This window comes from Vanacampus margaritifer, chromosome 1, assembly GCF_051991255.1.
Source record: "Vanacampus margaritifer isolate UIUO_Vmar chromosome 1, RoL_Vmar_1.0, whole genome shotgun sequence".
Taxonomy (NCBI): Eukaryota; Metazoa; Chordata; class Actinopteri; order Syngnathiformes; family Syngnathidae; genus Vanacampus; species Vanacampus margaritifer.
This window is the reverse complement of record NC_135432.1, coordinates 4,122,269-4,149,177: the sequence shown is the minus strand read 5'-3', so window position 1 is coordinate 4,149,177 and position 26,909 is coordinate 4,122,269. Positions and strand designations below refer to the sequence as shown.

Here is a 26,909-nt window from a genome sequence, read left to right as displayed (position 1 = left end):
TTCAACAAGGCAGTAAAGAAATATCAACAAGACATCTTTAGAAATCTCTGGGGGCTCACTGGTGCCCCCTGCGCCATGTTGTTGGTGACCCCTAAAACAGCACTACAGCACTACCTGTAACACCGTGATTAAATGTACAGATATATGTGTGTTTATGGGGGAAACTACTGGGCATTATATAATATATAATAATAATATTGTATCCACATGTGTGTTACACATTATAATCTGATAATTTGTTATTATACATACTGTACATATTTTAAGTCCTTTTGTTTTTTAACTTCATCTACTTCCTGTCCAATCTGTCCGCTTAAGCACAAAAGTTATGCCACACCTGGTGTAACCTGAGGCCAGAGGTTCACCTGCGGGTTGGCTTTTCCAGCAAGAGAGGAGAGGATACCCCGCCTGCCACAGAGGAGGCGGCCGAGAAGTGGGGGCGGGGCTTTATTCAAAGTGAGACCGTGCGGATCTGCAGCAGCACGTTCGTTCCCACTGCGTGATCAACTCGTGCACAACAACGTCCACTTGTGGAACAATTGCTCGGCGGGAAAACGCAAGTCTTCTTCCTGGATGCTTATGTAAGTTTTTCCCCCCTCCAAATAGGCCTACACATGTTAATGTCCACCTGTCTGCTGTACTGTAATTGACGCGTTACGACAATGTGGCGTGTCGCATGCATTACAGCAGTTACAGGGCACACACGTGCGTCGAAACTTTTCTGGCCTGCCGACGTAAATGAATTGAATGTTTATCCGAAAACTTGACGGTGCAACCCGGGGAAGCTTTTTCACGATGATTGTGCTGCTGTATGTGACTGAATTGTCCGCAGTAGAACACGGGTGAGCAAACTTATGTGCTCGAGGGGCCACGTTTGAAACATAAACTAGATGCGTCCATTTGGTTTACTTTGTAGAATATCTGATTTAGTTATGTTCACGTAGTAATAATAATAATAATAAGAAGAAATGAGTACAGTACAGGATTCACAAAGTCACAGATTCTAAGACATGGTTCTTATTTGTTGCAAGGAAGTGTTATGGTGATATATTGACCACTCTTGACCCAATATATGCACTTCAAAACCGCAAATATCAAGTCTTCATCGGAAAAGAGTGTGAGACAGTTGGCATTAGACCACTGCGTCTCAATTATTTGTGACGCCCCATCAGGAAGAAGAAAATATTTTGCGCACCCCCAACTCTCCACTGCAACTATAAATAGTATTATTGTCTAAAGAATATTTTGTAAGTCTGCCACTGCAGAGGAGCTAATACTCCTTGCCACTTTCTAACAAAGAGAGCACCACTGCCACCTACTGTAGTGGATGTGCAATTGCATTTTATTCTATTCCCCCCCCCCCCCCCATGATCTGAGTACGGGGCCCCCCTTCTGGCATCTCACATTATCATCCTACAGGATTGCATTAGACAAACCGAGTCATTCAGTTTGAAAGCTCATTTTATGATGATAAATTCATTTGTGTGACTTTTCAAATGTTGATTTATTAAGGATCATTGATGTTTTCACAAATGAAGGAGCATTTATTTTCAGATTAACTGTAAAGTAGAATGTGTTTCTATTACTTCTGTGGAAGTTGATGAATGTTAATGCTAAGAAAAATGCTTCTAAGCGTGCTTGTATAAATTAATCTGAAAATGTGGGGGAAGCAAAACTTGTTTTTAATTTTTATTTTTTTTCTGGAAGCAAAGGGGGGGAAAGTCTCTAACATCGGATTTCTGTGTGGTTATCTGTGAGCCCGCTTATGGTCATGAATGGCAAAAACACCATTATTACTTCTTAATGGTATATTTAATAATGATAGGAATTCTGGTGTTTTTATGTTTTTGACTTTTGAAGCTATTTACCCCCAATTTCATTTTCGTAATAAAAGCTGCCCTACACTGTACTGTCGGTCAAATCAACAAATAATTACAGGACACTTAACATCCTGTAATTGCTCGTTTTGGGGAGAATGGTTCTGTCCCACGCTAATGCAAGTATGGCTTTTGTTACCATGGCGATGACAGGGGTGTTGCAGCAAAACAGGGGCAACCAAGTGACGTGTTGCCAACTTTGTGAAATTTTAGCTATATTGAGCAAATTTTCAAACCCGTTGTGTTATTGAAGACTTAGCGTGGCCTAATACAGGACATGTACGAGGGCAGTGCTGTGGGTGTTGAATTTGAATTTGAGAAGTTGAATTTGGAGGTGGGACTGCATCAGGGATCAGGCTCTGGGCCCCTTTCTCTTTGTAATAGTTGTGGATAGGCTGACACATGAGGTTCGGCTAGAATCCCCATGAGGTTTGCAGATGACGTTAGTGATCTGCAGGCAGGTCCAGGCATGCGCAGAAGTAAGACAATGTATGTGCGTGAAAGAGGGGGGAGAAGAGATAGCAAGGAGGGAGGACTTTGAAGTACTTGGGGTCAACAGTCCAGAGCAACGGTGAGTGTGGTAAGGAGGTGAAGAAACAGATCCAAGCAGGTTGGAACAGGTGGAGGAAGGTGTCAGGGGTGTTATGTGACACAAGAGTCTCTGCTAGGATGAAGGGGGAAGTTGACCATGACTGAAGAAATGACAGGAAGCAGAGATGGAGGTAGCGGAAATAAAGATGTTGAGGTTGAGTCACTAGGATGGGTAAGATTAGAAATGAGATCATCAGAGGGACAGCCAAGGTCGGCGGATGTTTTGCGGAAGAAGTTAGGGAGAGCCAACTTAGATGGTTTGAACACATTCAGAAAGAGAACGAGAGGAAGACCTAAGAGAAGGTTGATGGATGTAGTGAGGGAAGACAGAAGGGCAGTTTGTGTTAGAGAGGAGAATGCTGAAGATAGACGTCCATTGAAGAGGATGACACTCTTTGGTGACCCCTAACAGGATAAGGAAAGGAAAAGAAGAAGATGTAAAATTACATTTGCATTGAATCTTTTGGAATTGTGTGTTTTCAAACATTTCGCTTAGGCCCACTACTGTATGTATACTACTAATACTATATAAACAGTGGTCATTTTGTTGGTACTTAGAGATTTATTTTTTATTTTTTAGGTGACACTAAAAGTTTTGACAACCAGTGGCGTAGCGGATCCGTGGACACATGGCCAAATACAAATACACTTCAACTTTTTTTTAGTCAACTGTAAAAAAAAAAAAAAAAGGAGATTTGAGATTTTGCAAAGGGGGCGGGGCTTCTCCCCCATGTGACACAAAGGAAGGAAGTAGGTTCTTGCTTAGCAGAGTCACGTGACACTCCTGCGTGATGAATGTCTGCCAATTTGTGGAGTTGACCGAGCATAAAGTGATCCCAAAGTACACGGCTGACAATGAATGAATGTGGCCCCCAGCGAGTACCCGAGGGCCCCCTGAGACACACAAATTGAACTCAACACACACGTTAAGGAAGTGAACAAACCACTCCATAATCTCCAGCCAGCAGGCTTTGATACGGACCCCCCTTTTCTTGATGCCCCCAACCCTTGATGGGGCCCCTCTGGTTCTGTCTTCCAAACTTCCTCGGCCCCTCCGACACATTGTTGCGCGCACTGCTTTATAAAAAGTTTAAAACGCATCAATACGGCACATCTGTACATTTACACTGACTTAAATGTAAGCACGGATGACAGCAGTTTGTCAGCTCAGGGCAAATTATGCTTTGAGTTACTTATTGAATCGTCTTTAATTGAAGAGATGCACAACCCTAGTTGTTACTCCAAAAAATATTTTGTTCAAGAAATGTGCTTTTGAACAGTATTTGATTAAAGAGGAAGTAATCACCCCAAAATTATTGACAATAATATGTTCTATGCAGCCCCACTTGTGTTAATATGGTATGTTGGTTAATATGGCGTTGGTGGAATATGAGTTAAACAGCAAAATCCAGCAGTTTTTAATCAATATCAAGGCGGCCATTTTGCCACTTGCTGTTAACTGAAAATGACGTCACAGTTGCTCAGGTCTCAGGTAACATCCAATCGCAGCTCATCTTCAGAAAACAGGTGAGCTGTGATTGAGACCTGAGTAACTGTGATGTCAACTTCAGTCGACAGCAAGTGGAAAAATGGCCGCCCCCTGAGATGAATACAAATGGCTGTGTTTTGCTCCATAACTCATATTCCACAAATGTAATATTAATCAGAATGTCATGTTTAGACTCGTGAAGTCACATTTAACATATTATTGTCAAGTAGTTGACTTCCCCTTTAAAATAAAACACATTCCTCACAATTTCAAGTAACAGCATTATGAAGTATAATTACTCCGTATTCAGCGAGTACTGAAACGTAAGTACTTATACTCGTATTCGGTCTGGAAAAAAAGAGAGGTATTATCCTGCCATAAAAAAACATCAACATCATGCATAGCATTAACATGTACACAAGTCATGGACCACCTTCACATGAGACACGTCAATAGTATTAGCTAGCATGCTAGCCTAAATAACGCAAAATGACGCCACAACAAAACAGGGCGTGTCAAATGCAAGTGGAAAAAAAACACAATTTGACAAATTCCACAAGATGGCTCCTAAGTACAAAAGAAAAGCACAGAACAGTGAATCGATGAGATTTTCGGCGAATAGTCCATCGAGTTTCATCGCTAGTGAATCTTTCCCTCTTGTAATGTGTGTTTGTGATGGGTGTTTTCAATGGAGCTGAGGGCTCCGGAGGTCCACTGGCACGCACGCACACACACACACACACACACACACACATGTTTTACTATCTTTGTGGGGCCATCTCTTTAACATAATGCATTTCCTAGCCCCTTCCCCTAACCCCAACCATCAAAAATGATTGCCTACCCCTAATCCTTACCCTAACCTCAATCATAACCCAATTCAAACCTAAACTCTAAAACCAAGTCTTGACCCTCAAAAAGAGGTCTAAACTTGTGGGTCCCAGCAAAATGTCCCCACATGGACGGGTGGGCCCCACAACTCTGTGAAATCCTGAAATGTTGGCCCCACTGTGCAACAAAAACAAGAACACACACACACACACACACAAACCCGCACAAACACACAAATGCACATACAGTCAAGTGTTGACATACGCTGCTCATGTGCATGCAGGCTGAACGTAATTAATCCTCATACAATGCAAAGAAGAATGTGGTTCGAACACACGGTGGCGTGTTCGTGTTTTTTTTTCTTCCTTTATCAGCGGTTCATTTCGACTTGTCAGTACTTGTTTTTTGTATTTCTTCAAGTCATTGGGTCACTTTTGCCAATGCTAAAAGGACAAACCACAGCCACTAAACTAGCGTGGTTTTTCCACAGTTAAATATAAACATGACTAAAATGCTCATTCATAATATGTGAAATATGATGAAAATAGAATTTATTCATCCATTTTACCCCCCAAATTTTCATTTTTTATATTTAAAGATTACATTTGTTAAACAAGATGAATCAGCAATGATTTCCTGGTGTTTTCTTGTGTTTCTGTGCTAGAAAAAGAAAAGTGAAAATAAATATACTTAACTCTTTCACTGCCAGACGTTTTCAGAAACGGGTTGTCCCCACTGCCAGCCGATTTAAGCATTTTGAGTGATCTTTCAAGGTCCACAGAAAATGTTGTGTTTGGACTATGGAAACACACCTACTACCAAATGAAAGATTGGACTCTCAGCTTTCATCAGAAAAAAAAGTTTGTTTCTACCTTATTCCGTTCTTCAGTAATCAACAATAAAAAATGGTTACTTTCACCGAAATTCTCTGTTTTGAAACAAAAAAACGGAGAAAAAGAGCTTTTTGTGAAACAATGTTATTTCATGCACTCTAGTGAATTATACACTTCTTTTTGTCCATGAATGATGCCACAAACACCTAAATAGTGCTTTACTTCTGTAAAACGCTTTCACCAACAATGAAAAAGTGTTTTTTGATTGCAAAATACGTTTACTTCCATTCAACAGTGTAACAATTTGACAAAACAATTTCGCAAACTATTTACAAATGTGTGCAACTGTGGTACTACTTACAATTATGTACGACGCTCTAGCTCCGCCTCTACTGACGCCCACCCGATCTTGTCAAAAGAGAGTCATCGCTGCCCTCTAGGGGCCAAAAATAGTCATTAGGCACAACAGACCGGCTGGAAACTTTCACCACAGCCCCGGAAGCCTTGCCCGCACCCGTTTCAAAAAAAATAAAATAAATGGATGACGTCTTTAGACGTCATTGGCAGTGCTCCGTAGGTTTTTACTTGACGTCTATAAACGTCAATGGCAGTGAAAGAGTTAATTCCACCATGAAGTACAAAAATATATAGTTTGTAAAGTAAAGACAAAAATAAATGACTCAAATTGCTTGATTGACAGGTTTGAGAAGGGGTCGTCACCACCATCGGCTACGGCAACAGCGATGCCCTCTGATCAATACTCTGCCATCGCCATGGAGACCAACAACAACATGGCCACCATGGTAAGTCTGCCACCTGACCACCAAGCAGTTGTCCCCAACCTTTTTTGTGCCACGGACAAGTTTATGCGGGGGGGGGGGGCTGTGCTTTTTCCTTTTCTTTTTTTTTACTCAACAGTACAATGTAAAACAATATAAAATAACACAAGAGATATTAATAGGAATAATAAACACACTGTTGTGGTTTGGGTTTGGTTTGTCTTTTGTCTGTGTCATCGGTTTTGTTTCTGTTGTCCCTATGTCCTTCCCTTGTCTCGTCAAGTTTTATGTGATCCACCTGTTCGCCTGACCTTCCTCGTGTCTCAACCAATCAGTGGCCCCTGCCACTTGTGTCTTGCCCAGGTGTGTCTCGTTTTGTCAATCAGTGTTAGTGTATTTAGGCCCCGTCCAGACAAACGAAAAGCCGGCTTCGTCCCTCAAACAAATCTCGTACGCATTTCAAGACTTGCGTGTGTCCAAAAGAAGACGCTCAGGACGTTTAATGGCTGTAATGTATACGCCAAGTCTGGAGTGGCGCTGTAGCGCAGCCACAGGGAGTTGACGGAAAGCGTAGAAGAATCAACAAAGAAGACGAATAACTTTATTGCAATCTACAGAACAAACATGGCTTTGCATGTATCAAAACAACATGAAAAAGACAAACACAGGAGAAGTTACAATGGCGGGTGATTCAAGTACAACACCGCTTGTTGAATGAAAAAATCAAAATATGTTGCTGCAAAAGCATAAGCAAGCTAAGGAAACTGAGCAAAACGACTACGACACGGCTATCACGCGTGAATTTGCCCCAATGCGTCGTCATCGAACTGCGACCATTATGTCATCGCTGGAGGAGTGGGAAATAAAATCCCTTTTTTTTTTACCTCCTGCAAGTCTGCCTTGCCTCCCTGTTTCCTTCATTTGACCCCCCCCCCCCCCCCCGAACCTAACACATACCTTAAACTATACACATTACAATATTTTTGTCATATTCCTTCATGTGGTGTTCACATCAATGCTACTTGCAACCGTGTATGATCAAAAGATTGAGTGCTTTGGTCCGGTAGCTACATGGCTAGTTGGTAGCAGCTAAACTGCTAATGCTACATGCCAGGCTGTGCTAACTCCACTCGCATTTTTGAGATCATACTTTGCACAATGGTGTCATTTACTCCATGCTGATTTGGAGATACCGCCATACAAGCAGTGGTGAGGAAGTTCCTCTTCGGAAAATAACGGCAAGTCATGAATGCCCATCGGATGCACGTTTAGCTGCACGTTTGCTCATTGTTTACTTCTTGCTATCACTAATACTTTATGTCTGCTTCTTCAACTTGCAAACCAAAGTGCAGAAGGAAAAAGCTGAATTCCGATTGGCTGCTGTCGTGCACATTTCCGCCGCATCTGTTTAAGTAAATATTCCCACAGCTGCTACATCACGACTTGCAATCATAATCACCCAGCTGTTACATCACCTATTGCCGCTTGATAACTAATGGCCCGCAGACTGGTGGTTGGGCACCACTGTATCAACCATCCTATGAATGTGAACAGTAGCAAGAATAGTTAGCAGCACTGTGTGTATCGGTATTTTAAAATGACAGCAAGAAAACAACTTGAATGTCAAAAATACCAAGACCGATAAGATTGACATTTTTTCCCTGTATTAAGTTACTGCTTCAAATGAGGCTCAGTGAAATGCTAACATTTGCTATGCTAACATACAATGTAGCAAGCTAGCAACCTGAGTATTGAAAGCGCCGCGGATTTTACATCTCAAAAAGATGGCCATTTGATATACAGTAATAATCTATTTCTAATGACAAACAATCGCTGAAATGCGAACATGCTAGCAGTTGCTGTGCTAACGAGGTAGAAACCCGATAAGGCTTTTATTGTATTTATATATTTATTGCTTTTCTTGTATTCAGAAGTCAACTCTTGTGAGGTGCGTAGTTGAAAGGCTGTCTCGCTAATGTCACCTCACTCACCTGGATCCTTTCACTGTAAAACCTCACACAGTGAAATATTGTGGTAGCCGTTAGCGCTTGTTCCTCTTTTTCACGCTCATAAATCACTACAGGGAGCGGGTGTCAGCCGGGGTCTGCTTCCTTCCTTTCACCATCTGCTCCTGTTTGTTTTCTGCTTCCAACACCCCCCCACCAAAAAGTTAAATCCTTATCAATGTGTCGATTCATGCAGGTTCAATTAAAGGTCTATAAAGGTTGTAGTGCATTTTAGGTTCATCCTGAAATTTTGAATATCCCTAACATTTAGTGAGTAATGAACAGTATACAATGTACATCCGCAGTCACAAGATGTGTTACCATGGACGCAGATGGCACTTTTGCCACTGAAGAAGTTAATGCATATTGTCGATAAATATACAGCGAAAGCCATAGGTGCGAGCACATAATGCCAAGATTTGAGCTCAAAGGCATTTTCACTTCAACTTGTGACTACAATGGTCGGGTTTCTGACCAAAAATGTATACAAATGTCTACACTTAGTTAGAGTGTGCTAAATTAAATGCACTAGCAGTAATTGGAACAATAATAATTCAATACAATGGGTGGATGAACACAAGACTGCTACTGCTACAAGGGAAGTCACATCTAACATTAACAATAAAAACTTAACCCTTTGCAACTATTTACACAATGCCGCTCGCTCGGCTTCAACTTCCTCCTACGACTGAATGTTTGTTGCGCACAAGAATGTGATTTTATTCAGTGTTTTGGCAAGAAACTCGCAATTATAGTTTGTAGTTTATACTATTTTTTCCCATGTGCTCATTGCTACCCATGCATTGATGCTACCTTAGATATAACAGAGAGATACGACGGTCCCCTTTTGAGCTTAGATTTCACTTGGGAAGCCAGAACTTAAAGCGATGTGCTTACTGGCCGGCATTTAATGATCCATTTCCAATATAAATAAATCCAACCTGTGCCCCTGCATGTTACCATTTGCAATTAGCATATTTTCAGCTACCTTGATTGATTCCTCGCCAAGAGCTCCTAAGCTGCAAGTATTTAATCACATGACTGTCTTGGAAAACCTTCAGACACGGCGCTCCACAAGAGACTCCTGCGTCTCACTTGCAGTGCGGTAGGGATAGACCGATTATTGGCACCGATATTCAGCATTTTGACGAATATCGGCATCGGCCATTTTGAAGAATCGATAATAGATTCATTTATTTAAAAACAATTTTTTTTAAACTTGTTAACTTCAGGGAACAATTTTTTTATTTTATTTTTTTAATTTTCAGAGATGCTGCTGACCCTGGGAACTCTCGGCACCTTTTGTTTTTGTTTGAAATTAAAACTAAGATAACAAAAATTAGAATTTTTATCCTCAAACTTATTGTTAAGATTTTTTTCACACAAAGATGTCTATTGACTAAGTTTTTTTTTTTTAACACTCCAATATTTTACGAACCCTAAAAGTTGTCTGGAGTTTGTATTTTTTTTTAAATTTTGATGCCAATATTTTCCTATTTGGTGAAAATGAATATCTGCTCCAAATATCGGTTATCGGCGTTCTTGACTACTAATAATCGGTCTATCTCTACAGTGTGGCCTTTGTCGCAAATGGTGTTGTCGTCTGACATGTCTGCAGATGTTTGGTGACAGCTTCTGTCAAATTACCTCATTTTTTTGGGGTGGATATCAGTGAACGAAGGAAATAGAAGTTTCATGTTGTGTCTTGATGGCAGGTACAATTTTGATTGGGAATTGATCATATGCTAACAATTGGTGTGCTAAGCTAATACATGGCAAGATAGCAGCCTGAGCCAAGGCAGATCGATAATATAGATTTTTTTACTTTACCTTGCCCTGCAGTCAGCTAGTATTTGTAATGACAGCTGATACAATGCTAACAATTGACATATAAAATATCAGGTGCTAGACCGGTGCTACTGTCGAGCTGTCCCAAGCAGATTTGAAAGTATCTGCTCAAATATTCCCCGAGGTGTTCCTAAAGAATGTCTCCTACATGCCTTTTCATACATCAAACACACCAAAAATGTATCCACTTTAGTGTAGCACTCGACCGTCTGATGATCAAGAGGGTGATCACACGTGCAGCCAAACAAAATAGTTCTGCTCTGCTTCCGCAGATCGCATTCCTGACTCGCAGCTTTTCCATACTGTGCCATTCTTCAAGCTAAAACTTGTTTATACCCTTGACTATTTTGCCAAGTATACCGTAACACTTTCATGTAGAAAGTACATCATGAAAAACTAATAAAACAAGTGATGGATAACAATACATGCGGTTCTTACACTGTATAAACAATTGTGATTGTGAACAGTAGCAAGGATAGTCAGCATATGCAGCGACAAATGTTAGTTACAATAATAATCCACATCATTTTTTTGCTACATCCAATGCTGCTGACTATCCTCGCTGCTGTTTTAACTCTTTGACTGCCAAAAACGTTAAACAACGTTTAGTAAAATCCTATGGAGGAGTGCCAAAGACGTTAAAAGACGTTTTTTTTTTTTCAAAACAGAGGTGAAACTAACCATTTTCTATTGTTGATTACTGAAAAACGGGTAGAAGGTAGAAACTAACTTTTTTTTCTGATGAAAGATGAGAGTCCAATCTTTCATTTGGTAGTATGTGTGTTTCCATAGTCCAAACACATAATTTTCTGTGGACCTTGAAAGATCAGTCAAAAATGCTTAAATCGGCTGGCACCCACGGCATCCCTTTTCTGAAAACGTCTGGCAGTCAAAGAGTTAATGTAGAATATTTTTATTATTCCTAATTACTGTATATGTATTGTATTAGATTATATGTTGCGGCTGCATAAAATCTCGAAAACATCATCATCGCATTAATGGCCTTTGCAGTATGGGTATTGCAAAGTCTTGCGATAAATTTCATATGGAGTCGTGTGCTTTGATCTGACTTTGATCAAACAGATGCAACCTTAAATGTGCACCGCCATCCAATAGGTGAACATGAAATTGAACAATATCCAGGGGCATTACTAACACTAAATGACAAATATGTATTTATTTATGTTTGTATATTGAATAAAATATATTCATAAAAATAAATACATGAATCAAATAAATAAAAAAAATTAAAAAATGGTGTTATTGCAATTAATTAGCTAATAATACATTCAGCCTGCTTATTTATGAAAAAATGCATTTATTTCATTAGACGATCAAAAGGTCATTTCTTTTAGGTACATTTTACATTTTAAATAGCGCAATAATATCGATATCACAATATTCAACAGCATTGCATGTTTATCCCAATATCGTGTATTGATAAATGTGAAATTGATTTTGCTATATACAATGCTGCTGACTATTCTTTCTGCAGTTCACGTTAAATTCTAAAAATATCTATATTTAAAATATCGACAATTTTTTGATACGTGTGTATTTTTCGCTGCACCCAAGCCGGAGGTGAGCCCACCGCCGCCCAAAGGCCTGTTGGAGAACGACAGCGGCGTGGAGCTGACGAGTGAGAGCAGCCCGCTGGCAGGTGCCGAGCCTCCGTCCCCCTTCAGCCCCAAACAGAACGGGGGTGCCTCGTCACCTCGGGGTAGGATCAAATATATGTTCATGTATTTATTTTCTATGTATTTACATATGATCATTTTTAATGTATTATTTATTAACTCTTTGACTGCCAAAAACGTTAAATAACGTTTAGTAAAATCCTATGGAGGAGTGCCAAAGACGTCAAAAGACGTTTGTTTCAAAACAGAGGTGAAACTAACCATTTTCTATTGTTGATTACTGAAAAATGGAATAAGGTAGAAACAAACTTTATTTTCTGATGAAAGATGAGAGTCCAATCTTTCATTTGGTAGTATGTGTGTTTCCATAGTCCAAACACATCATTTTCTATGGACCTTGAAAGATCAGTCAAAATGCTTAAAATCGGCTGGCACTGGGGACAACCCGTTTCTGAAAACGTCTGGCAGTCAAAGAGTTAAATGCATATTGTGGATATCTATTTTTAGTGACATTATTTAATTCATGTTTTATTGATTTAGAAAAATCATTACACTGTATTATTAAAGGTATTTATTTTACTTTCAGTTTGATATACTTTTAATAATGAACTCTGTTTTAATGTACCAGTAACTGTAACTTAATTATACTTTATATGCATTGATTTTGCAATGTTTTTTTTATTATTTTATCATTTCTATTTGATTCTGTATCCAAATTACATGTAAGTAGTGTTTTATTCTTCCATTTCCAGACGATAACGTGTGTCTAGAAAGAACGGCCAGAACCAGGAAGAGGTCCAATGGCGAGGATGGTACCTGGGACGCGTATAGTAAAGTACGGCGGGCGTAAGCGGACGGCTCAAATCTGCGTTTACTAATGCTGGATCCATTTTAACCAGTGTGTGTGTGTGTGTGCGTGTGTGTTCAGAACAACACTCAAAAAACTTTGAGAGACAGCCCGCGCACCCGAACCATCTTCCAGGCCGGTGCGACGCCACAGGCCAAACCTCGCAGACAGACACGCAAACACGATCCCGTCGCCGCCATGGTGAAAACACAAAATATTGTAGATAGAAACAGATTTTACTGCTGCGATGTGGAAATCAAAAGAGTAATAACATTTAAGAATTTAAAAGATGTCTACGTGTAGATTTACAGTATCAGCCAATGAGAGCATACATGTATGTATGTGTGTATAGTCGCTTAGTTTATACATAAAATTTTTCATTTTGCATGTGTTTTTCAGTGTATTATCTACAAATATAACAATTTAACCCCTTTAGACCCGCATTTTTTCTGTTGGGCAATTATATATTTATTTTTTACTGATTTTGACTCTTTTTTTACAACGGCGTATTAGGGGCCATGTATAAATATATTTTTTTAGAGGGCGGGGGCAATATTCCGGAAAAAAAACCTCTCAAATTTGCGAGTTTAGAAAATGTCAAATTTGCGACTTTGTGGCAGAATTGCCAGAAAAAAATGCAGAAACTTGTGAGAAATACACGTAGCGTAGCTATAGTCTAATCATGTGAAGATTCGTTGGTGGTTAATGGGACACTATTTATAAAATGAAAAGGCAGGATGGAGACAGATTCATTCTTAAATTTAAACTTTACTCGTCATACACGGCAGCAAGAGCGACGTCACTTCCTGATCCCCTATCAGCTGACTAGCACTAACCAATCAGATGCTAGCATACTTTAGGTAAATGCAAGTGAATGACGGAGAGCAGCAGATTCGACACATCAACTTAGATACTTGTACAAAAAAATATATATATATATATATATATGAATGTGTAAATAATATTTCTGGAAAGATAAATGTACAAGTAAATATACATTTTAACAAATTAACGTAAATGCTTGATCGCCAGGTTGTGGACCTTTGCAGAGCGAGGCGTCTTTGTTGCTGGCCAGTGGCCGTAGACAACGCTTCAAAGAGTGAATGCTTAACATGATATGGTTAATCTATACGAAAGCAATTACTATCTCCTTATTTGGAAACCAGACCGAAAAGTATTGGCACAAACAGTCGAATAGTACGCTATGTGTATTTCTCGTAAGCTTTTTCTTCACAAATTTGGCACTTTATTAAGTCGCAAATTTGCCACTTCATAAACTCGAGTTTTTTTCTCACTAATTTGCGACTATAAAGTGGCAAATTTACATGGCCCTAATACGCCGTCATACTTTTCCCACATAAGAATAACATAAGGAAAAAATGGGGGTTATCTCATGTCAAGTGGACGCCAGGATAATATGGCTATAACGTGTTGTAAACTTACCAAGCTTAAATGTAAAAATTTTTATATGAACATCATGCAAATCAACTTGCGATTGTGATTGGTTAGCTAGGATCCAATCATGACCCAGAAGTGTTGACATCATCCAAATTATGCGTTTTATTGGTTTAACAGGCAAATATGTCATATCCACTGCAACCATTTATGGGTCTGAAGGGGTTACGTAAATAAATGTATTAAAATCAACTTGGGCCAGATTAAAGAACAGTGCCAGCCGTGTATGGACGTATTTTGCACAAGCTTGTTCTACAATAATTCAGTTCATTTGGGTCTATATGCGCGGTTGTGTATGTTGGAGTGTTTGATGGTCTTGTTTTTTTTTATTTATTTATTTTTCTGGAGAGCTCAGTATTGTCCATTCGGTAATTTTACCGATTTGACATGTCATCATCATTGCTCTCCTTTTTTTTATATTTTATTTTTTATTTGTTTGATGGTCTTGTGAGTCCAACTTCTCACTCCTATCTTCCTTCGTCAGTGTGGCAGATCTTCTCGGCCGGTCTCGTCCCAGGGCGTCCCTGAGGTGCCGCGTCTGGAGTTGCTGGAGCACGACTCCAAAGACTCAGCCCGAAGCAGCGGCACCGCCGCGTCCAGTTGCGACGCCCACATTGAATACAACGTAATTGCATCAGTACGTCTACTTTGACCTGAACAGCCTGTGAGTCGTTTTGCCACCTCTGCAGGACAACAAGGGCTTCAGCGTTGGTGAGCTGGTGTGGGGGAAGATCAAGGGCTTCTCCTGGTGGCCCGGCATGGTGGTGACCTGGCGCGCTACCGGGAAACGGCAGGCCACCCACGGCATGAGGTGGCTGCAGTGGTTCGGGGATGGGAAGTTCTCTGAGGTGAGGAGTACAAGCTACGAGCCTGCATGGGGCCTGACATGAGCCGATTGACCATCTTTGTGTCGTGGCAGGTCTCCGCCGACAAGCTGGATTCCATCACTGCCTTTGCCAAGTTCTTCAATCAGGCATCTTACACTAAATTGGTGTCCTATCGCAGGGCCATCTTCCAAGCTCTGGAGGTAAACAGCCTTGCATCTCTATACAGGAATCTGCCCGTTTTTGTGTGTTCTTTCTTTAGGTACGCCATCTTCATCCCACATTTAAAAAAAAAAAAAAGCATTTTAATTATTTCTGTCACTATTGATTATTCTATCGCATAAACCCCCCTATAATTGTAATTTTAAAAATTATTATTATTATATATATTTTTTTAATTTAGATTTTTTTGTTAATCTACTAAGGTTCAACGTGAGTTGAATTGAATGGCTATATACATATATATAGAATAAACACAAACACAATTAGCCTATGCTAAATGCTTAGCACGCCTGATTAGCATTAGTGCACTAGCAATTACCATTTAAGGTAAACAAACACTAAGTACCATTTAGTTCACACAATATCTACATTTCACAAGCAATACTAGTGTCTTAAAAGTCACTTACAGAGAATGCTTCAACAATAGTCTGAGTAAAAGTGGAGCCAAGCTGCTTCTTAGCTACAACGAGCTAACTCGACTGATCTGTACATATTACTGGATACCCGATAAGACAAGACTTTTAAAACTGCGAGGCCGCCATATTACTCATCTCAAGAAATAGAAAACGGATAGACCTATTTTATATTTATGCCGGACGACGCATCCGCCAAATGGCAAACTAGCACAGAACACATTGAGCAGTTTTAAAATAAAAAAATCCGGTTACTTTTCAGAATAAAATACTCGCCAGTCATAATGCTTAACGCTTAATTCACTGCAGCGAACATGGACGAGGAGAGATTTATAATAGAGGTGGATTATATATGACACGGCGCATTCTTTTTATTTGGACAACCTAAAAAATGGATGCGCATGGAAGGTCATAGCAGAAGCTGTGGTAGTGGACGGAAAGTCCACCTCTCTTTCTGCTTCTCTGTTGAGCACAGACTTTCTGTGTGTTTGTCATTGTTTTTACTGCCACACTATCGTGTTTTTTTAGGGTAATGTTTTAAGATGAGTTTGAAATTATGTTAAAGTGTTTGGAAAATCATACTTTGTGGCATATTTACAAAACATCGTTTTTCAAGAAGAGTAGCGAACGGAGCGGCGTGCTAACTTGCTAAGTTAGCATACCTGGTACTGGTAGCACTACTGTAGTAGAGTTACTAGCAGCAAATTGTTGAGATGATTGTATTTGTACTGTGTCGTTTCCTTTCAATCCAGATGGCCAGCATCCGGGCCAAGAAGAATTTCCCCCCCTGTGTGTCGGACAACCCCGACGAGCAAATTAAGCCCTTAATGGAATGGGCACAAGGAGGCTTCCTGCCCAAAGGCCAAGATGGACTCAAACCCACACACGGCGCCGGTGAGCAGATACCAATCGGCTACATATTCTATAACGTGCTGGTGTTTTGACTGTGTGTGTGTGTGTGTGTGTGTGTGTGTGCGCGTGTGTGTGTGTGTGTGTGTGCAGACAGTGCCGCGCTGGGCATGCAGGTTTTGGACGTGTCACTGCCAGAGTATCCTCCCAGTGCTAAACAGCCCAGACTGAGCGTGTCCAAGAACAAGGTTGGGCCTGAGGAGTCGTATAGCAGAGGTAAGGTTAAATTATACCTTTTCACCATCATACATACTTACGGGTGTTTGAAGCTCTTATTGCAGTAAATTAACCTTTTTGATACTTTGATGAAGGCAGATTGATTGAAAAACTGAAAAAATGGCTTGTATAATGATTTTAATTGTAGTCTGAAGATGTTACGTGAGCTAAATTGATTCCAAGGGAGACGGATCTCTGGCTTGCTGATTCAAAAATAGACGTGATGGAAATTCAGACCTAGTTGACATAATCGTAGAGGGACTAGCTAATTATAAAACAAAGCTTTTTTTTTGGGGGGGGTATAAACAAATAAAAACTAACAAACCTGCTCTAAAAACGAATTAAAACTAACTGAACTTAAAATAAAAACTATTATAACCCTGGTGCAGCTACGCATTTGACAGTCTAATCATCGTGTTTGTGCTTCTTTCAGAACAAATGGTTAATGAAGTCCTGAAGAATAAAAGAAGTATCGAAGGTAAACAGTTCTCTCACTTTCTATACTGGATGGTTGGGTGCTCATTGAGCGGTTGTTGTGTGTGTGTGTGTGCGTCAGAGTTCTGTCTCTCGTGTGGCAAGATGAGAGCAGCAACCTTCCACCCGCTTTTTGAAGGAGGCCTGTGCCAAACATGCAAGGTAAGAATTTAACAAATGCAACAGCAACCGTACAAAACGCATAATAACAGTCAGACTAGCATGGGAAGCTACCATACTGTAGTAGTTTACATCCTCACTCAGTTCTCCTTGTCAAGCAGCATTGATGAACTCAAATGTGCCACAGTCAGTTGAACACGATGCCAATCAATGTCCTTTGTTTACAAAAAGCTGGTCGTAACCAGATGCTAGCTTGCTAGCAAGCGAAGCTAACATAGTAGTCTACTCCTGTCTAGGATGTGTACTTGGAGACGTCCTACATGTATGACGATGACGGCTACCAGTCCTACTGCACCGTCTGCAGTGGCGGCCGAGAGGTTCTGCTGTGCGGCAATGCCAATTGTTGCAGGTTACACGCACACAACAATATGTACAGGCACACATAGGCCGACACATACATATACACACAAAGTACCAATTAGGGCTCGACCAATTAATTAGCCCGACAATTTTATCCACCATTTTTATTTATTCTTTTTGTACAGCCAACACATTACAACACAAGGCAAAGGTAACGTTATTTAAATAAACGGGAAGTAACAAATAAAACAAAAACACCCTCAATGTACAAAACAATTGGTTTATTCTGAATGCAGCCGCATTCCCGTCATTAGAGGGGCACACAACCACATTATCTCTGTTGTTTACTTTTCCTTACTTTTCCTCAATTGTGGAATTAACTCTTTGACTGCCAAAAACGTGAACGTTTAGTAAAATCCTATGGCGGAGTGCCAAAGACGTTAAAAGACGTTTTTTTTTCCAAAACAGAGGTGAAACTAACCATTTTCTATAGTTGATTACTGAAAAACGGAATAAGGTAGAAACAAACTTTTTTTTCTGATGAAAGATGAGAGTCCAATCTTTCATTTGGTAGTATGTGTGTTTCCATAGTCCAAATACATAATTTTCTGTGGACCTTGAAAGATCAGTCAAAAATGCTTAAATCGGCTGGCACCCACGGCATCCCTTTTCTGAAAACGTCTGGCAGTCAAAGAGTTAATTGTCTTTTTCTCAATTAATGGAAAAAGTTTGGGATTTTTTTTTTTTTAATATATCACAACAAAAATTTCATTTTAGCCAGGGTGTGTAGACTTTTTATATCAAAATGCAGACACAACAATACAAATACCCACACATGCATACACAGAGACAAGAGGAATAATTCTACAAACTTCCACCGTGCAGGTGTTTCTGTGTGGACTGTCTCGACATCCTGGTTCACCACGGCGCATCGAACAATGCGCGCTTCCTGGACCCTTGGCGCTGCTACATGTGCCAGCCGCTGCTGACGTACGGCGTCCTCAAGCGGCGCCACGACTGGAGCGTCAAACTGCAGGAGTTCTTTGGCAACGACAACGGACAGGAGTTTGTGAGTTGAATTACGGCTTGTACTGGCATATAAACTGTACTGAACATAAAGACAATTGCGCATGTATTTCAAACAACTGCATATTTTTTGTCTCTTTTGTCTCCGTTAAGCATTAATGCTGACAAGTAATGCAAGATGCCAAAGAAGGGCTAATGTACAGCATTGATGTTGCAGTATTATACTGTAACTCTTTGACTCATTTGCTCCCAAAAACGTATACAAATGTTCTATTTTAAATATTTTCATGCTCCCAAAGACATATTTATATGTTTTTTTTTTTTTTTGCTAGAGCATACAGAAGGCTTTGATGCAGCCTCGAAGCTGAAGATAATGATTGAAAAAATGGTAGTTATTACAAAAATGGCCAGCAGGTGGCAGCAGAGTAAAAGAGATCAACCAGGGCCATGTTGCAAAGTATACAATATTCTGTGGGTGTTGCAAAATCAGTCAAAATCCAGTAAAACAGCTGGGAGTGAAGGGGGTTGCTTCAGTGAAAATGGCTGGGAGTGAATGAGTTAAGTAACGAATATTTGAACACAAATGGAGCAAGACTTGTAGACAGATAATATAACAATACTCAGGCATATTTTCCTGATCATCTGCAAATGATCTAAAATTACTGCGACTTACCGAGGAGTCGTGATCGCCTCTATATCCATCAGTATGTCTGCATTATACTGCCCCCAGCTGGCTGAGGTGTGCACACCACAAGGAGCAGCACAATGTCCACAGAATCGAAGAAAACGTGTCAAAATTGTTTATTTACAGTACATTCTATTTATTATGTGATTACTGTGTGTGTTTTTTAAAGTACAATATATATAACTTTTTTATTTAAAAAAAAAAACATTTTAATTAAACAAATTAAATTTTTTCAAAAGGCTAGAAAGAATGAGTGGGATTTCCATTCATTAAAATGGAAAATGTATCAAGTTTCCACATAAAAGTTTCAAGTTATAAGTAGGGTGATTTATTAACTTGCTGACTGTCCATCCAGGAGACACCAAAGATTTACCCGGCAGTCCCAGCAGAGCAGAGGCGGCCAGTCCGAGTCCTCTCGCTGTTTGACGGCATCGCCACCGGTAAGTGCTACAAAGAAAACATCGTCAAGTGTTTACATCAGTTGTGTGTTTGTGCTCGCAGGTTACCTGGTCCTGAGAGATCTGGGTTTTAAGGTGGACCAGTATGTGGCGTCCGAGGTGTGCGAGGATTCCATCTCTGTCGGCGTGGTTCGACATGAAGGAAAAATCGAATATGTCCACGACGTCCGGAACATCACCAGGAAAAACGTGAGGGTCAAAATGTTGGCAGTCGCAATGTTGGGACTTCTTTAAAAACATCTTTTTGACACGGTGCTGCTGCTACTTTTCCTCAGATTCAGGAATGGGGGCCATTTGATCTGGTGATAGGAGGAAGTCCATGTAACGACTTGTCTATTGTTAACCCAGCCAGGAAAGGCCTCTTTGGTAAGTCAAGAAATCTGATGTCAATATTGTGGATTCGAGGTACAGTGAACCCCTGCTGTAGGGAATAAGAGCATAAACATGACGCAAACAGCAAAAATCCACGAACAATTGACATACGTCTAAAAGAGATTTGTAACAGTCTATAGATCACACAAAATGGCGACAAAGCAAAGGATCTTCCTAAAAGGTGGTTGTATGTCTCCAGTGGCTTAAAAGAACACATATTGGTATTCCTATTGCATTTATTAACTGTATTTACTGTAGTTTGTAACAACAAAGAAAAACACAATCATAATGTACATGTTACATAAACAAATGTATTCAGTTGTTAAATTAGTCTGTAGCATTAGCTAGCATGCCACCAGCCTAAATAACAAATAATGCTCAGGCCCTCGAGGACCGGCTCTTGACACGTTACATTCAGTAATAAATAAAATGTTAGCGTATACGGACACATTGTAACAGCAAATTAGACTATTCGGGTTAAAAGCAAAGACATATTTTTGGTTTTATTTTGACTGTGCACAAAAACAGGTGATTTAACAGATAGCCCCATCGACACCCCAAAAAAGTGAAAATGCCGACCTGCAAATTTGAACTGAAAGTCAACCGTAAACATTTCTTGACAATAATATGTGACCTCGCTAGTCTATACATGACATTCTGATTAATATTACATCTGTGGAATATGAGTTATGAAGCAAAAGCTAGCCGTTTTTATCCATCTCAAGGGGCAGCCATTTTGCCACTTGCTGTTGACTGAAGATGACATCAAAGTTACTCAGGCAACGACCAATCACAGCTGACCTGTCATCTTCAATCGACAGCAAGTGGCAAAATGGCCGCCCCCTGAGATGGATGAAAACGGCTGGATTTTGCTACTTAACTCATTTTCCCCCAACACAATATTAAACAAAATAACATATTTATTAGTGCTGTCATAGTTAAAGCGTTAATTGATTAATTAATCACAAAAAATTATCGTATTAATCATGAATTAACGCAGATTAATCGCACTATTAATTTGGACCATAGATTAGCATTTAGCGTGGCAGCGGATGGCTACGTTTAAGGTAACACAGGTTGGGTTATAGCAATAAACTTTAAAAATTTCATGCATTAAAGTAAAGCATTTAATGAATGTTTGTGGATCACATTTAGAATATTTGTTCATGTTAAAATATCAGGGTCATTTTTTCCCATTTTAAATTATGCAAGTAATTAACTGATTAGAAAAAAGAGGATGAGCGTGTGCAGTGGATCAAAAAATGTTGAAGACCTCCTCATAACATTAAATCTCAAAAGAATTAACAAATAACCGGTGCTCTTCAAATTTGGCTGGGGGGAAAATGTAGATAAAAAAAGCTCTTTTATTAAGCGATTAATCGTGATTAATCAAAATTCTAATATGTGATTAATCTGATTAAAAATGTAATCGTTTGACAGCTGTAATATTCATACTAGTGGCGTTGCATAGAAAATATTATTGTCAATTTGGGGGGGGGGGTTGACTTCCCCTTTAAGAGCATTCACTTTGCATTAAATGAAATGTCTTAACAATATAGTGCATAGACAGCGTAGTGGCATTGAGCTGGGTTTTCATGAGGGTTTTGTCGCTCCAGAAGGTACAGGGAGGCTGTTCTTTGAATTTTACCGTCTGCTAAGCGAGGCCAAACCCAAAGAAGGAGAGAACCGTCCATTCTTCTGGATGTTCGAGAACGTGGTCGCCATGGGTGTCAACGACAAGAGGGACATCTCACGATATCTTGAGGTGAGATCTTAGCTGGCCTTTTTTTCCACTGTTGACATTTTGTCATATAGTTTAGTTTAGTTAACAGATTGCCAGCATTGGTAAACACTCATTTCGAGGCAATTTTTTTTCTTTCCCCAAAAAGTCTTCTGTCCTGTCACCATGAAATGGACACCACCACCACTAGCAAATACACGGACTATTACAAATATATTGATACCACGTTAGCTACAAATAAAGCCTAAACCCAGCTAACAGACACCAACCGTCACCAGGTTATAAACACCACCTATCACCAAGCTCCTAGACTCCACCATTACCAGCAAATGGACATCACTTTTCAGCAAAAAGACACCACTAGTCACCATTGCCAACACGTTGTGTCGTTCAAACCAAATAATCATCTAGAGACGTTCGTTAGAACGATAATGTGTGCATTTGTTGCAGTGTAACCCCGTGATGATTGATGCCATCGAGGTCTCTGCGGCCCACCGGGCTCGCTACTTTTGGGGTAACCTGCCGGGTATGAACAGGTGCGAAACAAGGTTCCACACCCCCCCCCCCCCCCACCCCCTATGGGCTAAATATATACTGCAATAAAATATAAACAATGACAGTGTTTTCCATTCCAGACCACTGTGTGCTTCTGGGATGGACAAGCTGGAGCTCCAGGACTGTCTGGAACATGGACGAGTTGCAAAGGTAAGTGAATCAAGTGGTTTTGGACCCTTTAAAAAAAAAGTGACATTTTTTTCTTCTTTTCCTTTTTTTTTTTTTTATCAAACAAAATGTCATCTACTTTTTCAGTTTGGGAAGGTGCGCACCATCACCACGCGCTCCAACTCCATCAAACAGGGGAAGGACCAACACTTCCCAGTCTTGATGAATGGAAAAGAGGACATCTTATGGTGTACTGAGCTGGAGAGGTAAACACACACACTCTATTAGATGTTAGCTTTGATTGACAGTTACATCCTTGCATACTAATCTTCGCAGTCTTTGCGCTTTCAGGGAAGCACAATTTAAGTTTCTATCCTTGACAAAACCTCTTTCAGGATCTTCGGCTTTCCAGTCCACTACACAGATGTGTCCAACATGGGTCGAGGTGCTCGGCAGAAACTCCTAGGCCGGTCCTGGAGTGTCCCTGTCATCAGGCATCTTTTCGCACCCCTTAAAGACTTCTTTGCCTGCGATTAGACACCACCCCTAACCAACACACACACACACACACACACACAAAATACACCAGCAAATGGTCATCATCACATCAAGGCCAGAACCAGCATATACCACCTCTCACCAGGAAATAGACACTTCCTGTCACCACTTCAAACCAGCAAATAGGACATCTATTTGCTGGTTTGAAGCAAATAGATGTCACTGCCACTAGTCAATAGACACCTTTTGTCACCAGCAAACCACTACTACCAATCACAGCACATAGACACACAGTGCATTATAACATCATCCTGATTAAGACAACCAAGAAATAGACAAAGCCCTCACCAACAACAAGCGAAAACTTGTCGTTAGCAAATACTGTAAACTGCTACTAATTACCAGCAAATAGACACCACCTGTCACAACACATTGATCCAAGTGGACACTATACAGCAAATAGACAGTGCCCTCACCAGCACATAGATGTCACCCATTCCCAGGAAATACTGTACCTAGATAGACGCAACCGGTTACCAGCAAAATTACATTTCATTCCGCTACTAGACTGTGCCTTAAACAAACAGTCATAAAAAAATACTCTCTAACCAAGAAATTGAGAACACCCAGCAGATGGACGCTACCTATCACAGCACATTCATCATCACCAGCAAATAGACACCAGGAAATAGACGCCACCTTATATAAGCTAAGTAGTCTTTCAATGTCATTTTTAGTCTAGATGTACCATGTTGGTGTCACCATCGCTTTTTCTTTGGCCAGTATGCCTTTGTTTCACTTTTTATAGTTGATAGTGAGAATATGGAAGGAGGTTTTTGCGAGAAGAACTGTGTAGTAAGCTTTCGTAGCAACGGAAGATAGTTAGCTCGAAGCTAATCCTTTTTTTTCCTTCTTTTTTTTTGGGCTGTGCTTCTTTGATTTACTTTTTGTTCTTTGCTTAGAGGAGACAAGCTTACCACCTCCCCCCACCCACAAAAAAGTTAAAAGTTTAAATATGGACGTTTTATTTTATTATATGATTATTGTGTTAAACAGTTAGCCCGTCTCCCTGAAAAGTCCATACATGATAACAATACTTGAAATAAGACAATGCAAACAAAACATTGGGTGTCTTTTTTTTTCATTATTTTTGGAGGATTCCTGACTGTTTGGGAAGTATCTTGAAGCAGATCTGTTTACTGTAACATTGTTGACAAAAACATGCAGTATTCTGTGCCAACAAGCACTGACGATGTTGCCGTGCTTAATCTTTTAGTACCGCAGCACTCTCAGTGTCATAGTTCCAAGTATCATAAGGTTTTCATTTTTTTCTTTTCTTTTTTTTCTTTTTTTATTATTGTTTTTTGTGGCTACCACCAAAATCAAACTTATATTACCTCAAGGAAATCTCTCGTGTTTCTGTTGTGTTTAGTCACTGGAACGTGTGGAACATTGTTTTTACAATGAAAACACAAAAATATTGTTTTCAATTGTGTATGTTTTGGTTTTTCTTATGCCTTTTAGGGACCAAAAGAGAACTGTTTATATGTTTCACTTATAAGATTGTTTCTGTTGTTATGTTTCAACCTGCTCTAGTGGAGTTTGAGTGTTTTTTTTGTTTTTGTTTTAATACTGACACCAATTTTAGAGCATATTAATCTATAGTTACCGTGTCTTGTAGCTTTTCTGATCATTTCCTAAAACAAAACCACAGTTGATAAGGGTTTTGCATTTTATAAGCAAGTTATCGAAACAAGTTAGCTCATTTTTTATACTTTTTTTTTTAATACAGTGATTCGTTTAAACTGTTAGTCAAAGCACTGTTTTTGTTTAGATTTGTACTCAATTAAAGGCAGCTCAAGCTGATTCAAAACTGAGTCCCGTCCTTTTCTCATTATAAATAGGTTGGTGAATAAGTCCTAGCTAAATGTAACATATGTTTTCTGCATCACTTAGCCTCATTAGTGTCATGGGTGGGCTGCATTCTATATTTTTCCTTAACTTTGGGTAAAAGCCAGGGGCATAGCTAGTCATTTAAGCATGTAAGCAAAATACTAAATAAATAATTGCTTTTAAAAATGTTTTATTTGTTTTCATGAAAAGTTAGGTGCCCCCTGGAAATCTCAGGACCCCAGGCAATTACCCGTGTTTGTCTAATGGCAAATTCAGCCATGGTGGAAGACAGAGTTGGTCGCCAGCCGGTCGAAGGGCATTTGCAGACAGATTACCAGTCACACTTAAATTCACACCTAAGGACAATTAGAGTCTTTGAAACTAACATTCATGTTTTGGGAATGTGGGGAAAGAGCAGAAGTATTTGGAGAAAACACAGGGAAAATATGCCAACGCCGCGCATGAAAGGATTCAAACCCTGAATCTCAGTACTACTGTGAAAAAAATTTACTAAACCACTCAAACTCTACGACTCCCTATATTTTTTGTTATCAACTGTTTTATATCTAATTGTATTTGATTTAATATCAATTTTGTGTCAGTCCAAAATAAAATATTATGTAATTTGATCAAATAAAAGTGTACAAAAGCATTTTAAATAAGGAGCGATGGCTAGCAAACAAGAGGGACAAACTAACAGATATTTGTAGAATAGCCAGTTGCGTACAGCATATCAAAATCAGTGTAATTAATTTGACACAGAAAACGCAGAATACAGTCGCAAGAAAAAAATATGAATCAATTTGAATTACCTGGATTTCTTCATAAATGTGTTAGTAAAAAGTTCAGATCACGTTTGATGACAAATGCAGGCAAAAAAATCTGAAGGGCTTCTATATTTAGTTCAATCTCGAAAACTCTATGTTATTGCTGAGCAAAATAGTGTGAATTATGACGTTGTTACAGAAATAATAACTTGACTGAATTGTGTGGGGACAAGCTTGATTTTTGCTCCACAAACTTGTTTCGTGCTTTGAAGTTAAGTCCAGAGACTTTCTTATCCAGCACTTTTACATGATGTTTAATAAAAACATGCAAACAAATGTTGTTTGTTTTACTAAGTTTGTCTATATTCTTGTCACTTAGATAAAGATCTTGTCATATTTTGAGTTTAATTTGTGCATAGTACCAGGCAGGCTAATTCTAAAGGGTTCTCATACTTTTTTCTGGCAATAGCACGTTAACGCGCAGTTTGCTACGCAGTAGCTAGCCGCTGCTAGCGTCGCATTGTTATCGCTAGCTTTTAGTGAGCACCGTCGAATTTTGGACAAACATTGCCGCCCCTAATAAAGCCAGAACAGTTTGGTTATTTAGGACATTTTATTACCAAATAAGAGATTTTTTTGGAAATGGCGCATACAGCGATTACTACGGAATTACCGATACTAGGTTCGGCGGGGGGCTAGAGGAAGGGGGGGGGGGCATGAGAGGAGGTGGCCCCGAGGCCCCTCAGCTTTGTGCTGGTTTAAATGTCCAGTCCACGTGTAGGGAATCGGCCATGGTAAGTACGCCAACATGCATTTTCTTATTATTTGTTCAAACTTGATGATGTCGCCAACCACATTTTATGTAGCTCACTACAAAATAACTGTTTAAGTAATTAAGTCCCAATATTAGCAAAGTCTTTTTTAATTTTGTGTTGCGTAACAGAATAACTTTATTCCGAAGATAAACGCCGACTTGGAATGGGTTGATTTTATTACTTTGAGTGGCAAGCGATATTTTTCGCTGTTAATTTAGCGTATTTATGTGATATTCTACAAAAATAGGCTTGTAAATCAA

The 26,909-nt window shown here is 39.6% G+C and overlaps 1 protein-coding gene and 1 long non-coding RNA gene across 3 annotated transcripts; one reads left to right on the top strand and one right to left on the bottom strand.

The window, feature by feature from the left end:
• Positions 1-466: 466 nt before the first annotated feature.
• Positions 467-26,093, top strand: LOC144057884 (DNA (cytosine-5)-methyltransferase 3B-like). Of its 2 annotated transcripts, none has more exons than XM_077575880.1 (22): positions 467-581; positions 6,322-6,424; positions 11,830-11,974; positions 12,644-12,726; positions 12,820-12,939; positions 14,678-14,818; positions 14,883-15,041; positions 15,113-15,220; positions 16,405-16,546; positions 16,655-16,777; positions 17,211-17,255; positions 17,334-17,413; positions 17,668-17,780; positions 18,617-18,800; positions 19,798-19,882; positions 19,944-20,089; positions 20,176-20,266; positions 21,892-22,037; positions 22,464-22,549; positions 22,649-22,718; positions 22,824-22,942; positions 23,072-26,093. In XM_077575880.1, the coding sequence occupies exons 1-22, from the start codon at positions 574-576 to the stop codon at positions 23,211-23,213; spliced, it is 2,439 nt and encodes an 812-aa protein (XP_077432006.1). In that variant the 5' UTR covers positions 467-573; the 3' UTR covers positions 23,214-26,093. The 2 variants fall into 2 exon arrangements, with proteins under 2 accessions (XP_077432006.1, XP_077431997.1); XM_077575871.1 differs by having other exon boundaries at positions 21,889-22,037; positions 23,072-26,092.
• On the bottom strand, positions 19,435-20,973 carry LOC144057896 (uncharacterized). Its single transcript, XR_013295339.1, has 3 exons — positions 19,949-20,973; positions 19,816-19,889; positions 19,435-19,491 (listed from the first exon to the last, which is right to left on the bottom strand). It is a non-coding gene; the product is annotated as an uncharacterized LOC144057896 (long non-coding RNA).
• Positions 26,094-26,909: the final 816 nt, after the last annotated feature.

Bases quoted from the DNA above. Each gene is read 5' to 3' on its own strand.
- LOC144057884 (XM_077575871.1), top strand. The intron at 15,042-15,112 runs GTGAGGAGTACA...GTGTCGTGGCAG, and splicing joins GGGATGGGAAGTTCTCTGAG to GTCTCCGCCGACAAGCTGGA. The intron at 15,221-16,404 runs GTAAACAGCCTT...CTTTCAATCCAG, and splicing joins CCATCTTCCAAGCTCTGGAG to ATGGCCAGCATCCGGGCCAA.